Raw genomic sequence first — 23,553 nt, 5'->3', positions numbered from 1 at the left:
GATCCTGGGGAGGACGGGGAACGATAAGGACCTCTTTGCTTATCAATCACCTGTTTGCTAATATCACAGGGATGGGAATAAGACTCCCCAGGCAGCTGCACAGCAGTGGGATCCACTCTTGGTTTCGCTATGAGTCTAGTAAGATACATCAGAGGTTGTTACCTACACACTGAAGCTAATCAAGTTTGTAGTAAAACCTGGAATGGGCAAAACTGCTCCGCAACAGGAGTCTGGTTTCCGCAGGCTTCACAATCAGGTGACAGTTAGCCGAGTACCAGTTTCTGAAGCCGGCCGTCACTTTGCTATCGGGCGTGTTGGTGGCTTTGTGGCACCCCCTAGCTGACAGTGCGGTACCTGCTGCTCCTCTCCCTTGTCTGGGAACTGGATGTTGACGTCGTGGTCCTTGCGGATCTGGGAGATGACCGCTCCTTTCCTGCCGATGATCTTGGGGTGGTGTTTGGGGTCCACCGAGATGGTCAGCTTGAAGCTCCGCAGTGCCTGCACCCACACACACACACACAGAGTGGACAGCAGGGGGCAGCGTTACTAACGGCACAGATTTCCTGTCCGTAATGTAAAGAGCCTGGCCGCTTTATTAGGGCTGATCTGCCCGATTGGATCTGGCCTCCAGAATTAGAGAGGTCCATGAGGTGGCTCGTGTGTCGTGTTGTCGTGTCACCCCTGCGGCTCTGTGAAGCTGTGAGAGGCGCACAGCTGCACGTACCCGAAATGGGGAAAGGAGCTAACAGCATTGGACAGAGGCGTGGCAGTGTGTGCAGGAGGAGCAGATCCAACAGGCACCCCCTCCCTGATGGTGCATGCCACCCCACAGATGAGGATGGTACATGCCGTGCCCCCCCCCCCCGATGGTACGTACCCGATCCTGCTGCTCTACCATCAGCTCCTTCACTCTGTCCTGCAGCGCCAGCCTGGCTCTCTCCACACTCTCCACCAGCCCTGTGATTTTAATCTCATCACACTGCAGCTCGGGCTGTGGCACGGAAATATTCACCTGCAACGCAGAGCACAGGCTGAGCACGCAGACAACAGGCTGAACATGCACTGAACACGCAGGCCATTAAGTTCATTTGGTGCGTGCCCCTTTAACCCTTAGCGGTCCGTTTATTCAGCGCTTGTCAGGCCCCGGGCTCCGTACCTCGTACTCCTCCATCATCTTGCGGATCCCGGCTCCCTTTTGGCCGATGATGTAACGGTGGAGGTCAAAGGGCACGTCCACATCCACAGTGACTGGGACCAGGGCCTGGGGAGCAGAGAGCACACCTGCTTTATTATTATTATTATTATTATTATTATTATTATTATTATTATTATTATTATTAGTATATAGTTAATTAGTCAGTATGCAGAGACTAGGGGGGTGAACTCTGCATCATCAACAACTGCTGCTGCTGCTGCAGAGTCTCTTCCAATAGGACCTCGTTTGTTTTGCGTCTCGTCCGAAGAACGGAGCACAAGGAGGTTCAGTGACTCGCTCAGGGTCACACACACAGGGAGTCAGGGACTGAGCTGGGATTTGAACCTCCTGGGATCAAGCCCCTTTCTCTAACCACTAGACCCCCAAACCTCTGTAAACACCCGCTCTCCACAAGCAAGATCCATTGAACAGCGCTCAATACACCAGCGGACCAGGGAAGGAAACAACACACTCACTGCATTGCAGCCTGATCCATTCCAAGTTTTACTAGGAGTTTAATAATAAGACACACCTGAGCTTGTTGTCTAGACACACTGGGGGCTGATCAAGCTGGCAGTAAAACCTGGACTGGATCACACTGCTGCAGAACAGAAGTCTTATTCCAGTCCCTGATTTACTCCAGTCTTTAAAATCGCTAGAGTGTTTTGTAAAAGATGAAAATTCAACGGTCATGTTCAAAAAGGTGAGCGACAAAAGGGGCAATAATGAACTGAACTTCTGTTGCGTGAAGTGAAGTTTTTAGTCCTTTTATAAAGGTTTAAGCTGCAGTGCAGGCAGGCTGTTGCAGTTCTTCTACCCACCATGAGGGCGGCGTGTGCAGCCTCGCACTTCTCCTTGAGCCCCGAGATGATGATGATGTCACACTTCTTGGGCGCAAGCTCCGCCTCCGGGCTGAGGTCACCGTTCTCCTGGGGGTGTGTCTCCACTCCTAGGGGCGGGGCAAACACACACACAGAGTCAAAAACAATCATTTTAATGATTTCTTTCCAACTGAAATGTTTCACAATATCTTGCCTTATAGATTACTAGAGCGCTCTGCAGTGTGGAGAGTGGAGCTCTCTTTCCTATACTGCTAGAGCGCTCTGCAGTGTGGAGAGTGGAGTTCTCTTTCCTATACTGCTAGAGCGCTCTGCAGCGTGGAGAGTGGAGTTCTCTTTCCTATACTGCTAGAGCGCTCTGCAGTGTGAAGCGTAACTCTCTTTCCTGGCAATTCCACTGCACTGGTAGGTTGTGTGCAGGAAGGGGGCAGCAGAAGGTGAGTTTTGGGGGTCCCTACCCAGACTCTCCTCTCGCTCGGGGAACTTGATCTGCACGTTGTGGTCTCTGGTGATCTGCTGCACCTTGGAGCCCTTCGCCCCCATCACTGCGCGGTGAAACTTCTGAGGAATTACACACTCCAGAGTCATCTGGGCCTCCTGCAGACAGGGGGCGACAGAGAGGGACGGACACAGTCAAAGAGGTTATCATGGTGGGGTAATCTCATCTACTAAAATCAGTCTTAATTATGCCTTTTGCAAAGTTAATTTTGTTATTTGTTACCCTTACAGTAATTATACAAATGCAATGACTATAATGGATTATTATTAATATTATTATTATTATTATTATTATTAATTTATTTATCAGACTCCTTAGGTGTCACATGGCAGCGCAGGGTTACAATGCAAGCTTCATATTTAAACACAGTGTAGTTTACAGCTTCAGACGTGAAACTTGGTGTACCCATCTTATACAGGATGCTGTGTATAATAATAACACTGCTAGAATATGAACTGGGATGCCGTGTATAATAATAACACTGCTAGAATATGAACTGGGATGCCGTGTATAATAATAACACTGCTAGAATATGAACTGGGATGCTGTGTATTATAATAACACTGCTAGAATATGAACTGGGATGCCGTGTATAATAATAACACTGCTAGAATATGAACTGGGATGCCGTGTATAATAATAACACTGCTAGAATATGAACTGGGATGCTGTGTATAATAATAACACTGCTAGTGTGGGATGTTGTGTATAATAATAACACTGCTAGAATACAATATGAACTAGGATGCTGTGTATAATAATAACACTGCTAGAATATGAACTGGGATGCTGTGTATAATAATAACACTGCTAGAATATGAACTGGGATGCCGTGTATAATAATAACACTGCTAGAATACAAATGAACCAGGATGCTGTGAACTGAAGGATGCTGTGTATAATAATAACACTGCTAGAATATGAACAGGATGCCGTGTATGAACTAGGAATATGAACTAGGATGCCGTGTATAATAATAACACTGCTAGAATCCAAATAACACTGTGTATAACAAGAATGCTAGAATCCAATATGAACTAGGATGCTGTGTGCTATAATGAATAACACTGCTAGAATACAATATGAACTAGGATGCTGTGTATAATAATAACACTGCACTGCTAGGATGCTGTGTATAATAATAACACTGCTAGAATCCAATATGAACTGGGATGCTGTGTATAATAATAACACTGCTAGAATCCAATATGAACTAGGATGCTGTGTATAATAATAACACTGCTAGAATACAATATGAACTAGGATGCTGTGTATAATAATAACACTGCTAGAATCCAATATGAACTAGGATGTATAATAATAACACTGCTGTATGAACTAATAATAACACTGAACTAGGATGCCGTGTATAATAATAACACTGCTAGAATGCCAATATGAACTAGGATGCCGTGTATAATAATAACACTGCTAGAATCCAATATGAACTAGGATGCCGTGTATAATAATAACACTGCTAGAATCCAATATGAACTAGGATGCCGTGTATAATAATAACACTGCTAGAATACAATATGAACTAGGATGCCGTGTATAATAATAACACTGCTAGAATCCAATATGAACTAGGATGCCGTGTATAATAATAACACTGCTAGAATACAATATGAACTAGGATGCCGTGTATAATAATAACACTGCTAGAATACAATATGAACTAGGATGCCGTGTATAATAATAACACTGCTAGAATACAATATGAACTAGGATGCCGTGTATAATAATAACACTGCTAGAATCCAATATGAACTAGGATGCCGTGTATAATAATAAATGCTGAATCCAATATAGGATGCTGCTAGAATCCAATATGAATGGGATGCGTGTATAATAATAACACTGCTAGAACAATATGAACTAGGATGCCGTGTATAATAATAACACTGCTAGAATCCAATATGAACTAGGATGCTGTGTATAATAATAACACTGCTAGAATCCAATATGAACTAGGATGCTGTGTATAATAATAACACTGCTAGAATCCAATATGAACTAGGATGCTGTGTATAATAATAACACTGCTAGAATACAATATGAACTAGGATGCTGTGTATAATAATAACACTGCTAGAATCCAATATGAACTAGGATGCCGTGTATAATAATAACACTGCTAGAATACAATGAACTAGGATGCTGTGTATAATAATAACACTGCTAGAATACAATATGAACTAGGATGCACGTGTATAATAATAACACTGCTGCTAGAACTAGGACAATATAGAATACAATATGAACTAGGATGCTGTGTATAATAATAACACTGCTAGAATACAATATGAACTAGGATGCTGTGTATAATAATAACACTGCTAGAATCCAATATGAACTAGGATGCCGTGTATAATAATAACGCTGCTAGAACACAATATAAGAAGGAACAATTTAGGATTCATGTTTAAGAAGCCGCACACTCCACTGAGACTAATTAATAACACTATCACTACATAACACTTTCTAATTTGGAAATACTAAAAGGAACTTCATAAAATTCAACAACAAAAAACGTTTTGACAAATAACAGGAGAACGCGGTGAATTTTTTAATTTTTTTTGCCGGATTATTTTGCCCAAGCGTTTGTCAGGGAGTTCCCTGTGTTCTGGGTTTGCAGGGGAGGCATGTCTCTGTACCAGGTGCTGGACGATGTCCTGTATGCATCTCTTGGCCGCCTCCACGCAGTCCTTGGCCCCCTTGAGCGTGACGCGGTCGCTCTGGACGCCGGTGCGAGGGAAGCTGACCGTCACACCCCCGTACTCCTCGGCGATCTCCCGCAGAACCTGCCCACGCCGTGACACGAAGTGTCGGTGGTGCCGAGGCTCCACCGCCATCCAGTCTTCGATCACATTGTCCTGGAGGGGCGGGGAGAGCACAGTCCACAAATAGAGATCCACACAGCGCTGCCCTGACCTGCACCCCGCTCCCTGTCCCTCGCCCGATTCTAGATGAGCTCCTCCAGTTCTCTCTGAGCCAGCCTCACAGCCTCCTCCTCCCCTCCCTCTCCCTCTCTCCTTCTCTCCTCCTCCCTCACCAGGTTCTTGATGAGCTCCTCCAGTTCTCTCTGAGCCAGCCTCACAGCCTGCTCCCCTCCTCTCCCTCTCTCCTCTCCTCCTCCTCCTCCCCCTCCTTTCTCCTCTCCTCCTCCCTCACCAGGTTCTTGATGAGCTCCTCCAGTTCTCTCTGAGCCAGCCTCACAGCCTGCTCCCCTCCTCTCCCTCTCTCCTCCTCCTCCTCCCCCTCTATGGAGAGAGGAGGAGTGGTCCAAGAACTACTCGATGATAGGTCAAGAGAGACTCGGTCGGAGTGTCGACGAGGGGCTCCCCCCCCTCCTCTCCTCTCTCTCTCTCTCTCCTCTCCTCCTCCCCCTCCTCTCTCCTCTCCTCCTCCCTCACCAGGTTCTTGATGAGCTCCTCCAGTTCTCTCTGAGCCAGCCTCACAGCCTGCTCCCCTCCTCTCCCTCTCTCCTCTCTCCTCCTCCTCCTCCTCCTCCTCTCCTCCTCCCTCACCAGGTTCTTGATGAGCTCCTCCAGGTCTCTCTGAGCCAGCCTCACAGCCTGCTCCTTGCCCACGATGGTGATGAGCTCCAGGTCCTTCTCCTCGCTGGCTGGGAAGATGATCCTGGCTCCGGTGCGATCGCGCACTTTGCGGATATTTCCCCCGCCTCTCCCGATCAGGAACTTGTGGTACTCCGGCTTGGCCTGCAGCTCCACGGTGAAGTTGTTGATTTGCTGGGAAAAAAAAAACTTTTTTTTTTTAGCACACAATTATTATTAATGAGTCATTTAGCAGATGCTTTTATCCAAAGCAACTCCCAGAGACTAGGAGGGTGAACTCTGCATCATTAACAACCGCTGCTGCTGCTGCAGAGTCTCTTCCAATAGGACCTTGCTTGTTTTACATCTGAAGGACGGAGCACAAGGAGGTTCAGTGACTTACACAGGGTCTCACACAGGCAGTCAGTGGCTGAGCTGGGATTTGAACCGCCTGGCATCAAGCCCTGATATTACATGGTATACGGCATCCAAGCCTTCGTATTCTACGGTATACGGTAGCCCCACCTTCTCCTCGGCCAGCTGCAGGAGCTGTCTCTTGGCTCTCTCCACTTCCTCCACAGGACCCCTGATGGTGACTTTGTCACTGCCCGATCCCTCGGTGGGGAAGTGGATGTGGGCCCCCCCGCACTCCTCCATGACGGCGCGCACCAGGCGCCCCTTCGCCCCGATCAGGGAGTTGTGCAGCCTGGCCGGGATCGACACCTCCGCCTCCTTGATGTTTGCCTGGAAGGTAAAGACACCAAGCGACCATTTAGCGACACAGTTAACCGCTAAGCCAATGCAGCAGCCCCTCTGGGAGCAAGCAAAGGGTTCTCTAAGAGAGTGGACCGCCGGGCGCAATATGCCAAGGCTAATCACGATACAAACCAATAAAACACAAATGTTATCATTGCTTCTGTCAATCAAAAAATCTACAAAATGATCTCGCAAAAAGTCTACCAGAAGCCATACCAGTAACACAATGGCGTGTCTTGTTAGATTTAGAAAATTTTGAAATTTGCCAATTCTTTTTGGCCATACCTGTACAGGTAAACCAGCTCAGGTGTGCCTTATTATTAAACTCCTAGTGAAACCAGGAATGGATCACACTGCTCTGCGGTGGGAGTTTCCTTCGCCGTGTCTCCACTCACCAGCTCTCTCTGTATGGCCAGGATTCGATCCCGCGCTGCCTCACAGTGCGGCTTCTTCCCTGTGATCATGATCACCTCTGAGTTGCTGTTCTCTGTGGGCAGGTCGATCTTGGTGTTCGTTTCCTCACGGATCTGTTTCAGTGCGACACCACAGGAAAAGGTGGGGCGGGGCAGGAGGGGGCAGGGCTATTTTAATGACCTCAGCAATTGTGGATCATAATATCAGATCACCTGAAATTCTTAACTAGTGCTACACAATCCGACAGTTCAGATGGAGAGCGCCACTGAAATCAGGCGAGGTTCACTGGTGTCGATCAGGATGATTCACCGCTCAGAGTGAAGTGAGCGAAGAAACAGCTGCTTGGATCAACAGACACAGCAAACACTGCGCTTGAGAAATACCCAGCTACCCAACACTTAGAAACAAACATGTTATCACACAGCAAAGGTTATCTGTGGTGGAATCAGCTACCACAGAACTTCAGGACCGCTCCGTCTCTCACTGCCTTCCATCGCCCCCTCAAGACCCCCGTTTACATTGTGCTTGCAGATCTCTGAATCCACCCCTCCTGCTTTGCCCTGGACTCGCCTGAACTCAGCTGATTCGCTATCCTTGCACTACTGCACTGCTAACACTGTAGCGATAACTCGCTGTGATCCTAACTTGTTGCATCCTTGTTCATATTGTATTCTAGCAGTGTTATTATTATACACAGCATCCTAGTTCATATTGTATTCTAGCAGTGTTATTATTATACACAGCATCCTAGTTCATATTGGATTCTAGCAGTGTTATTATTATACACAGCATCCTAGTTCATATTGGATTCTAGCAGTGTTATTATTATACACAGCATCCTAGTTCATATTGTATTCTAGCAGTGTTATTATTATACACAGCATCCTAGTTCATATTGTATTCTAGCAGTGTTATTATTATACACGGCATCCTAGTTCATATTGGATTCTAGCAGCGTTATTATTATACACGGCATCCCAGTTCATATTGTATTCTAGCAGTGTTATTATTATACACAGCATCCTAGTTCATATTGGATTCTAGCAGTGTTATTATTATACACAGCATCCTAGTTCATATTGTATTCTAGCAGTGTTATTATTATACACAGCATCCTAGTTCATATTGTATTCTAGCAGTGTTATTATTATACACAGCATCCTAGTTCATATTGTATTCTAGCAGTGTTATTATTATACACAGCATCCTAGTTCATATTGGATTCTAGCAGTGTTATTATTATACACGGCATCCTAGTTCATATTGGATTCTAGCAGTGTTATTATTATACACGGCATCCTAGTTCATATTGGATTCTAGCAGTGTTATTATTATACACAGCATCCTAGTTCATATTGGATTCTAGCAGTGTTATTATTATACACAGCATCCTAGTTCATATTGGATTCTAGCAGTGTTATTATTATACACGGCATCCTAGTTCATATTGTATTCTAGCAGTGTTATTATTATACACAGCATCCTAGTTCATATTGGATTCTAGCAGTGTTATTATTATACACTGCATCCTAGTTCATATTGGATTCTAGCAGTGTTATTATTATACACAGCATCCTAGTTCATATTGGATTCTAGCAGTGTTATTATACACAGCATCCTAGTTCATACTGGATTCTAGCAGTGTTATTATTTGCACTGACTGTAAACTATACTATTTAAATACGAAGCTTGCATTGTAACCCTGCGCTGCCCTGTGACACCTGTGTGAGTCGTCTGCCAAATAAATATTATTATGATCATATTGCGATTGTCTATTGTGATACATATTGTGACATTGTAACAGTGTATCGATGCATCGCTACTAATCTTACCTTCTTGATGTTGGCGCCTCCCTTCCCAATGATGTTTTTATGGAACTGCTTGAAGATGGGGACCGAGATGGAGAAACTGTTCTCAATCTACGAGAGAAATGCAGCAGGGTCAGTTCAGGCAGAATCAAGAAGGCTCTCAGGAACGGGGCATCTCAGCCCGCTGCATAAAGCCATTACCCGGCTGTTCGGATCACGCTGCTCTCCGCAGGCGAGGGTCGCTGGCGTCGATCGCACTGATTCACCGTTCTGAGGGCAGAAACAGCTGCTCGGGTCTGCGTGTATCGCTGTTCACCGCAGAGTCTGAGACGAGCAGCGATCGTCACAAACCCGAGCAGCTGCTTCTGCACTGGTTTCACGAGGAACGGCCCTCCCCTGATTGTCAGTGCCTGGTTTCTGAGGAGAGATCAGTCCGAAGTGGCCCACTGAATTTGTTGGAGAGGAGAGGGCTGGATGTGAACCAGAGAGGAACGACTTCCCGTTCAGCTAGTGAAGAGCAAGCTCTTACGTCGAGAGGCAAGTGTGGGTCTTGTGCTGATGTCATTATTATCACTGGCCTCCCCCTCTCCTCCCTCCCCACCCCTGTGTGAGTCCAGGACAGTCTCACCAGCTCAGCGATGACTCTCTGCAGGTACTTGAAGCACTTCTCCACCTCGTTCTTGGGCCCACGGAGCTGCACGATGTCGCTCTTCTGTCCCGGGTCAGGGAAGTTTATCATGACCTGGAAACAAGAAATTCCAAGTTAAACTAAAGTAAGGGTGCCCGAGGGTCTCCCCTGGTAAAGGCACGGCCGTGTGGTGTGCAGCGGGGGGGGGGGGGGGGGGGGGGGGGGGGGGGCCTAACTCCATGCTTTTTCCCATGGTTATATATGCATTTATCTTTGTTTTTATTAATATATTTTACCATGCCTATCTGTGCTTTACAATGCTTCCCTATGCTTTACCAGACCTCTCTGTGCTTTACAATGCTTCCCTATGCTTCACCATACCTCTCTGTGCTTCACAATGCTTCCCTGTGCTTCCCCGTGTTTTCACTGTGCTCTGTTCCCCTTTGCTATGCTCTCACTGCTCCTCACCTCAGGGAACTTGTCTCCGACCTCCTTTATCTTTTCTCCCTTCTGTCCGATGATGGTGCGGTGAAAGCGCTGCTCGATTATCAGGTCCTTGGTGCGCTCGTTCACCTGGGAACCAGCAGAGGGGCAATGAGAAACCACAGCACAGAATGAGAGCCACGCACGCACGCACAGATATATACAACACGCACGCACGCACGCACACACAGATATATACAACACGCACGCACGCACGCACACACAGATATATACAACACGCACGCACGCACGCACACACAGATATATACAACACGCACGCACGCACGCACACACAGATATATACAACAACACGCACGCACGCACACACACAGATATATACAACACGATATATACAACGCACACACTGTGGTGCACACGCACGTGCGTGTGCGACCCACCAGATATAACACAACACACACGCACGCACGCACGCACGCACGCACAGATATATACAACACGCACGCACGCACAGCACGCACGCACACACATATATCACAGATATATACAACTTTCTAAATATGTTGTGCACAACGCACGCACACACAGATATATACAACGTGCACGCGTGCTGTGCACACGGTGATATATACAACACGTGCGTGTGTGCGCGGCACATATATATACAACAGCACGTACGTGCGTGATATATATACATGTTGTGCGCACGTGACACAGATATATACAACACGCACGCATGCACGCACACACAGATATATACAACACGCACGCACGCACACTACTTATACGTCAACAGCGTTGTCTAGATATGTACAACACGTGCGCACACTTGCGTGATATGTACACACAGATATATACAACACGCACGTGGGCGTGGGTGCGTCACACACGCACGCACACGCACACACGCACGCACAACACGCACGCACGCACGCACGCACGCACATACACAACACGCACGCACACACGCACACACAGATATATACAACACGCACGCACGCACGCACACACAGATATATACAACACGCACGCACGCACGCACACACAGATATATACAACACATGCACGCACACACACACGCACGCACACACAGATATATACAACACGCACGCACGCACGCACACACATATCTATATATGTTGTGCGACGTCGTGCACACACGTTCTATATATATGTTGTGCGTACGCGTCCACGTGTGTGTCTATATATGTTACAACACGCACTGTGTCTAACACACACAGATTATACAACACGCACGCATATGCGTGGTCTATGTCCACGCATGCCATACAATAGCAACCGCACACGCGTGGTATATATACAACACGCACGTATATATGTGTGTGCACGATGTGCACACACATACACAGATATGTTACAACACATGCACGCCCAGATATAATACAACACGCACGCACGCACCGTGTTGTCTATACACGCACCATATATATACACACGCAACACCACACGCACCACTCACAGATATGTCAACACACATATACAACACGCACGCACGCACAGATATATACAACACGCACACACACACACGCACACACAGATATATACAACACGCACGCACGCACGCACACACAGACGCACAACACACGCACGCACACACAGATATATACAACACGCACACATGCACGCACGCACACACACACAGATATATACAACACGCACGCACAGATATATACAACACGCACACATGCACAGATACCCAAGCAAAGACAGATACACCCAGACATCGAGACAAAGACACACACACACACACACACACACACACATAGACAAACACATACAGACACACACACACACACCCATGCAGACAGATAGAAAGACACACAGTATATACATGGGAAAAGCTGCAGAATCACTGTGTAAATTGACAGCGGTAAGCTTTTAACAGGGCTAATTGAGAGGTTCACTGTTCATGTAAATCCCAGGCAGGCAGGCAGGCAGGCACACACACTCCTGTACCATCCTGGCTGACAGCTCCAGCAGCTCTCTGCGTGCCAGCTGGACCCCCTGGAGATCCCCCTCGATCCGGACCAGACTGCTCCTCTCCACATCCTGCGGGACTCGCACACACACCTTGTACTGCTCCTTCATCCGGTTTACTGGGGACAGAGAGAGAGGAAAGGGGTGAGAGGAGAGAGGGGAGCAAGGGGGGAGAGAGGGGAAAGGGAGGAGTGAGAGGGGAGCGAGGAGTGAGGGGAGAGGGGGGAGCGAGGAGTGAGGGGAGCGAGGGGAAAGGGAGGAGCGAGAGGTGAGGGGCGAGAGGGGAAAGGGGGGAGCAAGGGGGGAGCGAGGAGTGAGGGGAGAGGGGAGGGGCGAGAGGGGAAAGAGGGGAGCAAGGGGGTCGGGGGAAGAGTGAGACTCCCCCTCCCTCCCTTCTCCTCCTTCACTCTCCACTCCCCTCTCTCCCCCTTCCCACCAGAAGGGGAGAGGGGGGAGCGAGGAGTGAGGGGAGCGAGGGGAAAGGGAGGAGCGAGAGGTGAGGGGCGAGAGGGGAAAGGGGGGAGCAAGGGGGGAGCGAGGAGTGAGGGGAGAGGGGGGGTCAGCTTCGCCGCAGAGCTGTGTGCTATTTCTCTCAGCGGCTGCACTCACTGCTGGCTCTGTTCTTTCCAATCAGGTGCCTGTGAAAGCGCTGGTCGATCCACACCTCGGTGTAATCCAAGCGAAGGAGCTGCGGGGAAGAACAAAAGAGGGAGCGTCTCAGCAAAGAGGGAGTCTGTGAGGGAGCGGGAGCCTGTACCGGAAGCCATAAAAATGTCACCTTATCTTGTTTCGTGAAGTATACGGGGAAAACTACCAAGCGCTGGTGTGCGATTCAGCATGTTAACAATATTCAGGAGGCTTAACTCGACTTTATGAAGCAAAGTTAGTTCATTCTATAGGGAGATGACGCCTAACTTTTGGCCAGAGCTGTACAATTTGGAGGTCCTCATATTAGGTTATGCTATATGTGTGTGTGTCTTTCTCCACACGTTTTCCTCCAATCTTCGTAGCTCATTCTTTTAAACCCCGCAATTAGTCTGGTTTCTCTTCTTTACTCCCCTGACTGGAGTCCTCAATTATATTCAGTGATTTACTATGGTTTTACAATAGGGAAGCGTTATAAGGTAAGCTTTGGTTATCGGAGCACTGAAGTTGAGGGCTCAATTAGGGGTACAGACAGAGAACCCGGGAGGGGTGACTCGGGGTACAGTCCTACCCAGCGACAGGGGGGGGGTATGGGAGGGGTACAGTATGGGGTGGGAGGGATTTGGGGTACTGCGAGGGTGCAGCGAGGGGTACAGTTAAGGGCAGAGCAGCGTGCGTTCTGACCAGGTCCTTGATCATCTCCTGTATCACTGCCTGGGCTTGCTCCACCTCCTCTGTGGGTCCCTCCAGCGTGATCTTCTCCTCTCCATCAGTGAACTCGATGTGAACCTGCAACACAAACGCAGGGCCCTTGACTATTCTACAGTACTGCAGGGATGGAAATAAGACTCCCGCTGCATAGCAGTTGGCTCCATTCCTGGTTTAATGAGACACACCTGAGCTTGTCGTCAATACAGCTCTTATCAAAAGTTTTGCATCACCCTAGAATTTCAGGATTGACACACAATTAAAAAGAAGCCATTAAAAATAAATGTGATCTTTTATTATTTAACATCATGTCATCAAGTCTATACCGGGAGCCATAATAGCAGTACAGCAGTAGTTCATGTTAGATTTCGAAATCCCATATTTTTCAATTTAATCAATTCAATACAGTCTAGTGTAGAGAACTCAGGGCTGTACTGGGGATCTGAGAGCAGCTAATTCAATACAGTCTAGTGTAGAGAACTCAGCGCTGTACTGGGGATCTGAGAGCAGCTAATTCAATACAGTCTAGTGTAGAGAACTCAGCGCTGTACTGGGGATCTGAGAGCAGCTAATTCAATACAGTCTAGTGTAGAGAACTCAGTGCTGTACTGGGGATCTGAGAGCAGCTAATTCAATACAGTCTAGTGTAGAGAACTCAGTGCTGTACTGGGGATCTGAGAGCAGCTAATTCAATACAGTCTAGTATAGAGAACTCAGTGCTGTACTGGGGATCTGAGAGCAGCTAATTCAATACAGTCTAGTGTAGAGAACTCAGTGCTGTACTGGGGATCTGAGAGCAGCTAATTCAATACAGTCTAGTGTAGAGAACTCAGTGCTGTACTGGGGATCTGAGAGCAGCTAATTCAATACAGTCTAGTGTAGAGAACTCAATGCTGTACTGGGGATCTGAGAGCCAGCTAATTCAATACAGTCTAGTGTAGAGAACTCAGTGCTGGGGATCTGAGAGTCTCAATTCCCTCCCCGCTGTGTGCGTGGGACTCACCTTGGGGAGTTGCTGGGTGATGTGCCCGATGTTCTGCCCTTTCTTCCCGATGATAAAGCGATGCAGCCAGGCTGGGGCTGTCACCTCAGACACCAGCACACTCTTAGCCTGGGACAGGGGGGGAGAGAGAGAGAGAGAGTGGACACCAGGCCTGCCTGAGCCCACTAGGGTCCACTACAGGGTCCCTGTACCCCTCCCTGTGCCCTCCCTCTGTACCCTCTCAACTTGATTAGAGGGAGCGACCGAACTCTTCAGAAACACACGAATGAGCATTTCACCCTCCCACGGTGCCCCACCTTGGCGTAGACCTGCGTGAGCGCGGGCCCCAGAGTGTCAGGCTCCCCCCGCAGGATGATGGTCTCGGAGGCCGAGTCCAGGGGGGGTATCTCTACAGACACCCCCGTGGCGTCCAGGATCTCCTGCAGCGTGGTGCCCTTCGGCCCGATGATGTACTTGTGCTGGGACTTCTTCACCTCCACCGAGATCGTGGTGGTCTTGCGCTTCTGAGGAGGAAGAGGAGGAGGAGGGCTAAGTCAAAACTTTCGCGTCTCTCGTCAAAACTTTCGTCGTTACTTATTACTAACCTGTTACCTGCCAAAAAAAATTTTCTTGCAAGTTGTGCTTGAGTCAGAACTGAGGTCAATTACCAATGTAATTGTAATTGCTGTATAATTGTTCAATTCCGGTCGCCACCCCTTTCCAGGCTGAGTCGCTCACAGCGCCATGTTGTGTTTTACACTGAGAGAACGTTCTCGGATTTTCAACCACTCTCAGTGACTCTCCCCCCGTTTTGTTTGATAAACGTTCTCTAGTACGTTTGTACCCGTGATCGCTGCTGGGTAGAATAGACACAGTCAACGTGATCGCGTGTGCAGCGATCTCCGTTAATACCTGGAGTAATTATCAATGCATTTACTGCAGCATCACTGTAACTCACCGTAATTGAACACACTTGCATTGTAATATATAACATATATAATATATAATATGAAATCCTTTGTTTTGGCTGCCGTTCCTGTAATTGCAGTCCTCTGCCCAGCGCCCGTGTCGTACCTTGTCTTCGTAGATGGCGTGGATTCGCGCCAGGGCCTGTGCCACGGGCTCCTTCTCCCCGGTGATGATGATCTCGTCCTTGAAGACGCTGGGTGGCGGGATGTTGATGCGCGCGCCCGTCTCCTGGCACAGCTCCTGCACCAGCTTGTTGTACGCGCCCGCGATGAAGGGGTGGAAGGCCTTCTCCAGGCTCATGCGCTCTACTGCCCGCTTGTCCTGCAGGGGTAAACAGAGAGAGAGAGAGAGAGAGGGGGGTGGTGAGAGATAGAGAGAGAGGGAGAGAGAGAGAGTGAGTGAGAGAGAGACAGAGAAAGAGAGAGAGAGGGGGGGGGTGGGGAGGCAGGACTGCAGATCTGGTCGGGAAAATATTCTCTTAGCTATCATTTTTTGGATGGGTTGCAGTATGGATGTAGGGTGCAGGGAGTAGGGTGTAGGGGCAGGGTGCAGGGTTCAGATGTCTATACCTGCTCTGCTGAGATGAGCAGGACCTCGTGTCTGGCCTTCTCGATGCCCTCCTTGGTGCCGGTCAGCTTGATCTGGGTGCTGGGGTCCTCAGGGCGTGGGATGTTGATTTTGGTGGCTGTCTTGAGCTCCAGCTCCTGCAGCTTTTCCCCGTTCTTGCCAATCACAAAGCGATGGTGCTCCTTGGGGATGCCCACAGTGGCCGAGGCCTGCGGGGACGCACGGCAGCGCTGAGAGGCCGCTACGCATGCACGAGTCGGGCAAGCTGTCTAACTGACCATGCCTCAGATGCAGCACACAAAGGCACTTACAACAGCTGTTCGTTTTACTTCGTACTGCACATCCCCAACAACAGCATACAAAACATTTCAAAACAAAGCATTCACATCATGCTGTTATCATATCCACACGCATTGCACAACAACACAAAGCAAATGAAATATCTACTTGCTGAAGCGGTTTTAGCCAGCGGGGTGCTCCCGTGTGGCAGCGATGCACTAGCGAAAGCCACAGGGCAGCGACGTGATTCTTTCAGACTAAAGTTACTTGGGTCTGGAGGCGAGCGACGATCTCCTTGCGCGCCTTCATCGCGGAGTCCAGTTTGCCCGTCACCATGATGGACAGGCCCTGGTCCTTGGCCAGGGACAGCTCGATGTGGGCCCCCGTCTTCTGCATGATGTCCAGGCAGAGCTTGGCCTCCTCTCCTTCTCCAAACTGGCTGTTGTCTTTGTACCTGCGCTCCTCCAGGGGGACGTGAAACACCTGCAGAGAGAAGGGAGGGGAGAGACAGACAGAGAGAGGGAACAAAAACGGAAAATCAGGGAGCGAGAGAAAGAAGGGAAGGGGACAGGGAAGGAAAGCGGGAAATAAACAAGTACAGTACAGGGGGGGAAGAAAGAAGGAGAGAGAAGCAAAGGTGGAGAAAAGGCAAACACAGCGAAGCAGCAAGGAAAGAGAAGAATGAAAGAAAACAAAGAAAAAATGAATTGATAGAAAGAGTAAGAAAAACGGAGAGAAAGGCAAGAAAGAAGGGAAGAGGAAAGGCAGGAACAAACGAAAGAAAAAAATAAGCCTCGTCTTATTCAAAAGTCATTAACACTAGCTAATTTCACTATGTCCTCTTATCAAATTGGTAGCTTAAGAATTGTATTCTACGCAACACGAGTGGCGTGCTTTGCAGACAGTGGGCTCCAACATATCTAAACACTGACCGGCCATGGCTTCCAGCACTGTGAACAGGACCTTGCTGGCTGCTTTACATTTGTTTTCTTCGTTCTCAGACAGAACTCCAAGGCTCTCAACTTGATTTCAGAGAGACCCTGCGAACATTTCGAAACAGGTGCCTGTCCCGTCAGACAGGGGGGCTGATCCCCTACGCGCTGGGGGTTTCTGCAGGACCGGCGGAACCCTACCTGGGTGATGACGGAGGATTTGATTGGCCGGATCTTGCTCCACGCCCCCCCCAACTCGCCGGATGTCTCCCCCAGGGCCCCCTTCTCCGGCAGGGGAGGGAAAGCCTCCAGGTAGGTGGGGATGTAAGCTTCATCCCCTGGGGCACCATCTGCCAGGGCAAAGCAAAGCGAGACACTGCTCTGGAGAAACACACGCAGCTGAGCAGAGCTGCACAGAAAGGCTTGCTGGTCCAGCAGTTACAAAAAGGGGGTCTTGATACCAGGAGGTTCAAATCCCAGCTCAGCCACTGACTCCCTGTGTGAGACCCTGAGGAAGTCACTGAACCTCCTTGTGCTCCGTCCTTCAGACGAGACGTCAAACAAACGAGGTCCTATTGGAAGAGACTCTGCAGCAGCAGCAGCAGTTGTTGATGATGCAGAGTTCACCCTCCTAGTCTTGCTTTGGATAAAAGCATCTGCTAAATGACTCATTCATAATAATAATAATAATAATAATAATAATAATAATAATATAGCAAAGTTGCCTCAGACTAGGTCTCCCGGTCTCTCCTGGAACCAGGTTTCAAGCCACTGCTCCAGAAAATAAGTATATTTGTGTTCTGTCAGCTTAAGAGTAAAGTTGGCAATGAATAAAAGGCATTTGAACACATTTCACACAAGCCAAAGGGTAGGATTCAGTTTTGAATTACCGTAAAAACTAGTGTACAAGTCGCCCCAGTGTATAAGTCACCCTCTCCCCTCCACTCCTTTTTTTGAGACAACAATTTCAGCTACCGGTGTATAAGTCGCTCCGTTGTTTTTAGGACCCCCTAAAAATACCTAGAAAATAGACTGATACAAAAGGTTTTTACAGTACATTGCCTGGCCAGACTTTCACGTCTTTATTATTAATATGAATGAGTCGTTTAGCAGATGTTTTTATCCAAAGCTACGTAGAGACTAGGGGGGTGAACTCATCAACAACTGCTGCTGCAGTGAGTCAGTGGCTGAGCCGGGATTTGAACTGGGAACCTCCTGGGATCAAGCCCTGAAACCTACCATCTCCTGAAACCGAGTTCCAAGCCACAGAGTTACCTGCCATCTCCTCATCCTTCAGGCCGCTGCGATGCTTGGCAAAGCTCTCCGGAGTCAAGACAGCCACAGAGCTCATGGTTTCAAACTCAGGGGTATTCCTCTATTCCACTGTGAAAACAGCAGCGTCGTGGTTACTGTGACATCATCGGCGACTGTGATGTCACCGGCGACTGGAAAACTCGCAGACCGCACCAGTTAAGCTGAGGGAACACGAAACCACTTTGCAGCTCGGAACTTGTCTTTCGGTAGATTTCGGGTCACAGCAACCTCAAACTGGACTCAGGTTCCAATCCGCTGTTCCTGAAAAAAGGGGCTTTGTGTTCCCTCAGCTTTTGAAAAATAAATACAAAAAACAAATTAGTAACGAAGCTCTTATTAAACCTGGAATGGAGGAAATCGCTGTGCAATCGGAGCCTTACTTTCATCCCTGCGCGACACGCCACCCACCTGCAAAATGGTCAAATGCCAGAAAAGTCCGTCCCGAACGAAGCTACCGATGGCGCGTCAGTGTGTGAGTCTGTGTTTTTGGAGCTGTGGAGGAAACGAAACAGAAACGTTAGGAGGAACGCACACACGCGCGCGCGCGCGCACACACACACACACACACTCACGTCTAGAACAGTCGAGCGTTACTGCTGCCGCGCCCCACACTCGCGTTCACAGCTCGGCAGAACTCCTCAGCTCGCAGTGCCGAATGTAAATCCTGTCATTTATCCTATTATGTTTTATTCCATAATGCTAACTTGCCTTTGCCTTGCAGCTTCAAAACAGCCTGCATTTCCAATTCTGATTGAACATCATTATCAGTTATAGGTGTGCCCAGGCAATCCTGACTTGGACAGACAGACAGACACGATATCATCTCTCTTTTTTTCCCCCTCAGAACGGGGAAGGGAAGCACTGAGCCGTCTTCAGCGCCAGCCAGCGACAACGAGGTTTTGCCCGATCGCTTTTGTTTATTGTACAACAAGCTACATGTTTAAGTGCCTCCTTCTGCCCGGCTGGCGTTGAAACAAACAGCAAAACAGCTCTCTCCCCGGGGGGCTCCTGTGAGCCACGAGACCCGGGCAGCGTGCTGCTAATTAAACCAGGCTTGTAGCACCAGGGAAAATGGCATCTAATTCAAGCCTCTCCAGACACAGGAGGAAACGCCTCATCCAGGTGTGCCACAGAGTCGAGGGATCGTGCCATTATCAACAGCCACTTACAGTCTGACTTTTTCCTGTCCTCTAGTTAATGTTCTAGCCATTAGTGGTCAGCTTGTTGGCTCTTTAAAACAGAGCTAGGGCAAGGTAGAAAAGGGGACTGCATTGAAAGTCATTCTCCGAGGGCCAGTTTAATTTCTCTATGGACTGCTACAAGAAGAGGCGAATCCTGTTATTCACTGTATTCCCAATCGTTATTGCTCCAAACCCAGTCTACGCAACCCAGTGCCCTTCCCAGTATCAAACTGGGGCCGGTTCCATCTGCAGTCTGCAATCCAACCTGCAGCCATGCATTACAGAAAAGTCTTATAATTCCCCAACCACTGACATTCCCCTGGCAGTATATTCATAGCCCTTCACTTTTTTCTTTTTTTTAAAAACCTTCCTCTCTCTCTCTCTCTCTCTCTCTCTCTCTCGATCTCGAGATCGAGTTCTGCAATGCTAACCAGCAAGACAGATAGACTGACAGGCAGCTGAAATTGATCTCGCTCTCCTCCAGATGGAAATGAACGAGTCTGATTTCAAACCGCTTTCAGATAAACGGCTTTCAATAAAAGCAAGATACCTTTTTTTTTTTTTTTTTTTTTTTTGGAACTCGTTGGCCTGCCGGTTGGTTTACAGCACAAAAGATGTTTCGACCGCAGTCTGGTTTTCCGGACAGGAGTACAATCTCAAGCATTCGCATACACACACACACACACTCACAGAGGAAAACAAACCACACCAACGCCCCAGAGAGTTCTCCTGGTCCACACAAGTAATCAACTCCCAACCTTTCCTAATTGCTGTGTGTATGCGTGATGGCTCTGTGTGTGTGTGTGTGTGTTCATGCAAAAGCTAACAAGCCCCTCTGGGCTGGCAGCTGAGCCTCTGAAAAGCGTTTATAATGCTGTACAGCGCTGCTCCATCAAACTCTGCATAGCCCGTATATTCAGGATCACCATGGCAAATCTGCAGTGGATATACAATGCATTTACTACAGTTTCACTTGCTTTACCAGACCTCTCTGTTCTTTACAATGCTTCCCTGTGCTTTACCACACCTCTCTGTGCTTTACAATGCTTCCCTATGCTTTACCAGATCCCTCTGTGCTTTACAATGCTTCCCTGTGCTTTACCAGACCTCTTTGTGCTTTACAATGCTTCCCTATGCTTTACCAGACCTCTCTGTGCTTTACAATGCTTCCCTATGCTTTACCAGACCTCTCTGTGCTTTACAATGCTTCCCTATGCTTTACCAGACCTCTCTGTGCTTTACAATGCTTCCCTATGCTTTACCAGACCTCTCTGTGCTTTACAATGCTTCCCTATGCTTTACCAGACCTCTCTGTGCTTTACAATGCTTCCCTATGCTTTACCACACCTCTCTGTGCTTTACAATGCTTCCATATGCTTTACCAGACCTACAGAGATTTCATTAGTTTAGTGATTAAACATTTTCCCCCAAGTGTTTGAAATTTAGAAATTTCACAGAAAATAAAACACGTCCAGGAAGCACTAATGATATCGACCTCTGGGTTAAGGGTGACAAGCCTAGCTGAATTTCGTATTTTAAAATATCAGACCCTTGTGTAACGCAATCCTAGTGTGACACTAGGAGAAAGATGAGTTTCACACGCTGGTTTTGTGGTGTGTTGGTATGAGATGATATCCGTCTGGATTCGGAGTTGGGGGAGGTCCTTGTCATGCAGAGGCACGACTGAAAAAAAAACAACATCAGAATCCTTTCGCAGCAAATCTGAACTTAAAGTCCCGAACGCACTTCTGTGAAACCACCCTGGAGACAGGGATACTGTGACTATGAGGGGATAACGTAAACAAACTGCACGATCAACAAGGCCTGCTTTTTGAAATAGTAGAACGCTGCGTAGACTAGTTAGACACCAACTGGGCTGGATTACATAACAGTTATCCGCTGACTTCTCCCCCGATCTCCATAAATGTTATCATTTTTGATAGCAGGTTACAATGTAAGCAAAGCTGATAAAAGCGCTTTCCTGGTTAAAAAAAGGACACAATGAATATCATATGACCAGAATATCAACTGTAATATTTAATAAACTGCCGTGCCTCACAACGGAATGGTCTTAATAAACCGCAATAATAATAATAATAATAATAATAATAATAATAATAATAATAATAATAATAATAATAATAAACGTCAACAAAGAACCGATTCGTCCTGCACTGTATATATCCCAGTTTAAATAACACACACACACACACACACTCTTGTGGCAATCGCTGAATGCTCAAAGGAAAAAAACCAAACAAAACTGTGTCGAATTATTTCAATTATTCGATATGTTGCGCTACATTACTAATTCGTACTAATTACATAGATATAAATTTTTTTTTTTTTATTTCTTTATCAAAACCGTTTATTGCATATCAGAATGTAGTTTAATTTTAGTCTTAATACATGTTTAAATATAAGTCTTAATATCAAAATGCTATTTATATATGGAACTAATATATAGATATTTTATATATATAAATTTTTAATTAACATGTAAACAGCGCTATTGCTGTATTATGGAACTACTGTAAAACAGATATGATAAGCAATTTTTAAACCCGCATTAACAAAACGTGCATTAATATCATTTGTGGACATCCCTTTGAAGCCGAGACATTTCATTTGACTTATTCCACTGTTTCTACCAAAGCGGAATTTTAAAAGACTCGTCCCCTCTGCGAGAAATGCACCAGCTAGCTTAAACTGACATCAAGCCCCGATGATGACAACAGCAATAATGAAAACATAAAACGTGCTCCTAATGCTCTCACCTGCTTCCTTTGGAAATCTTGAATCAGATGCACTGTTAATATATTAATGAGCACAGCTCTCCCTGCAACGGAGGGACTCCACGCACGAAGCACCACTGCCTCGCCATCGGGGAAAAGCCGCAGTATCCTGCCGCAGATTGCATGATTCATAGGGTTAAATAGGACGCCTGTTTATTATAATAATAATAATAATAATATAATAATAATAATAATAATAATAATAATAATAATCGTTCAGGAATGTTAATAAGACTCCTATTGCATAGCTGTCCTCTCATTCCAGGCTTTATTACAAGCTTGATCAAGCCTACAGGTAGCTCAGGTGAGCTCTTATTAAATTCAGAGTAAAACCAGGACTGGATCAAACTGCTATGCAACGGGAGTCTTCTTTCCATCCCTGGGATTAATTCTATTTAAATACAATCAGTGTGCGGTTGAGTTTTATATTTCTGTAAAACCCGGACGCGTGTTAATCCGAGTTACAGACAGACAGACAGACAGACAGACAGGCAGGCAGACAGACAGACAACGGTGGCAAGCCATTGGACGGAACTATTTTGTCAACTTCACAAATTCAAAACTGTATGTATTGTAAACTGTGTTCCCGACATTTGAGATAATAATAATCTTTATATAGCGCCTTTCATAGTGGAGCACCATCACAAAGCGCTTTACAAGATATGAGACTAGGGTGTGTGAACTGTGCATCAGCTGCAGGGTCATTTACAACAACGTCTCACCCAAAAGACACAGCACAAGGAGGTTAAGTGACTTGCTCAGGGTCACACACAGTGACTGAGCTGGGATTTGAACCCGGGACCTGCTGGTTACAAGCCCGTTTCTTTAACCACTGGCTCCAATAATTGGGATTCTCCAGGCGCGCATGCTCCGTAGTAAATTGTTCTTGTTATTATTATTATTATTATTATTATTATTATTATTATTTGTCACTTTTTCTCTGTTAAATCTTCGTGTCAGTACTAAAAAACGGACGCTAGGTGGCAGCAAATGCACGACCACTTCATATGAAGATACTATTTTTCCTCATATAAAGCAATGGGGAG

General features: G+C 47.1%; 1 protein-coding gene across 1 annotated transcript; it reads right to left on the bottom strand.

Annotated features, from left to right (window-relative positions):
• Positions 1–12: 12 nt before the first annotated feature.
• Positions 13–22,577, bottom strand: LOC121305623 (vigilin-like). The gene is made up of 24 exons (XM_041237312.1): positions 22,490–22,577; positions 18,940–19,023; positions 18,493–18,821; positions 17,419–17,567; positions 16,553–16,768; positions 16,009–16,215; positions 15,545–15,760; positions 14,788–14,994; positions 14,492–14,599; positions 13,465–13,569; positions 12,745–12,823; positions 12,115–12,254; positions 10,165–10,269; positions 9,697–9,810; positions 9,093–9,179; positions 7,242–7,373; positions 6,616–6,834; positions 6,064–6,285; positions 5,191–5,409; positions 2,493–2,631; positions 2,017–2,144; positions 1,157–1,261; positions 878–1,012; positions 13–498 (listed from the first exon to the last, which is right to left on the bottom strand). Exons 3-24 carry the CDS (start codon positions 18,566–18,568, stop codon positions 295–297), a joined length of 3,312 nt encoding a protein of 1,103 aa, XP_041093246.1. The 5' UTR covers positions 18,569–18,821; positions 18,940–19,023; positions 22,490–22,577; the 3' UTR covers positions 13–294.
• Positions 22,578–23,553: the final 976 nt, after the last annotated feature.

The sequence above is a fragment of the Polyodon spathula genome, chromosome 44, assembly GCF_017654505.1.
Source record: "Polyodon spathula isolate WHYD16114869_AA chromosome 44, ASM1765450v1, whole genome shotgun sequence".
Classification (NCBI taxonomy): Eukaryota; Metazoa; Chordata; class Actinopteri; order Acipenseriformes; family Polyodontidae; genus Polyodon; species Polyodon spathula.
The sequence above is the reverse complement of the archived record's forward strand: the minus strand, read 5'-3'. Positions and strand labels throughout refer to the sequence as shown.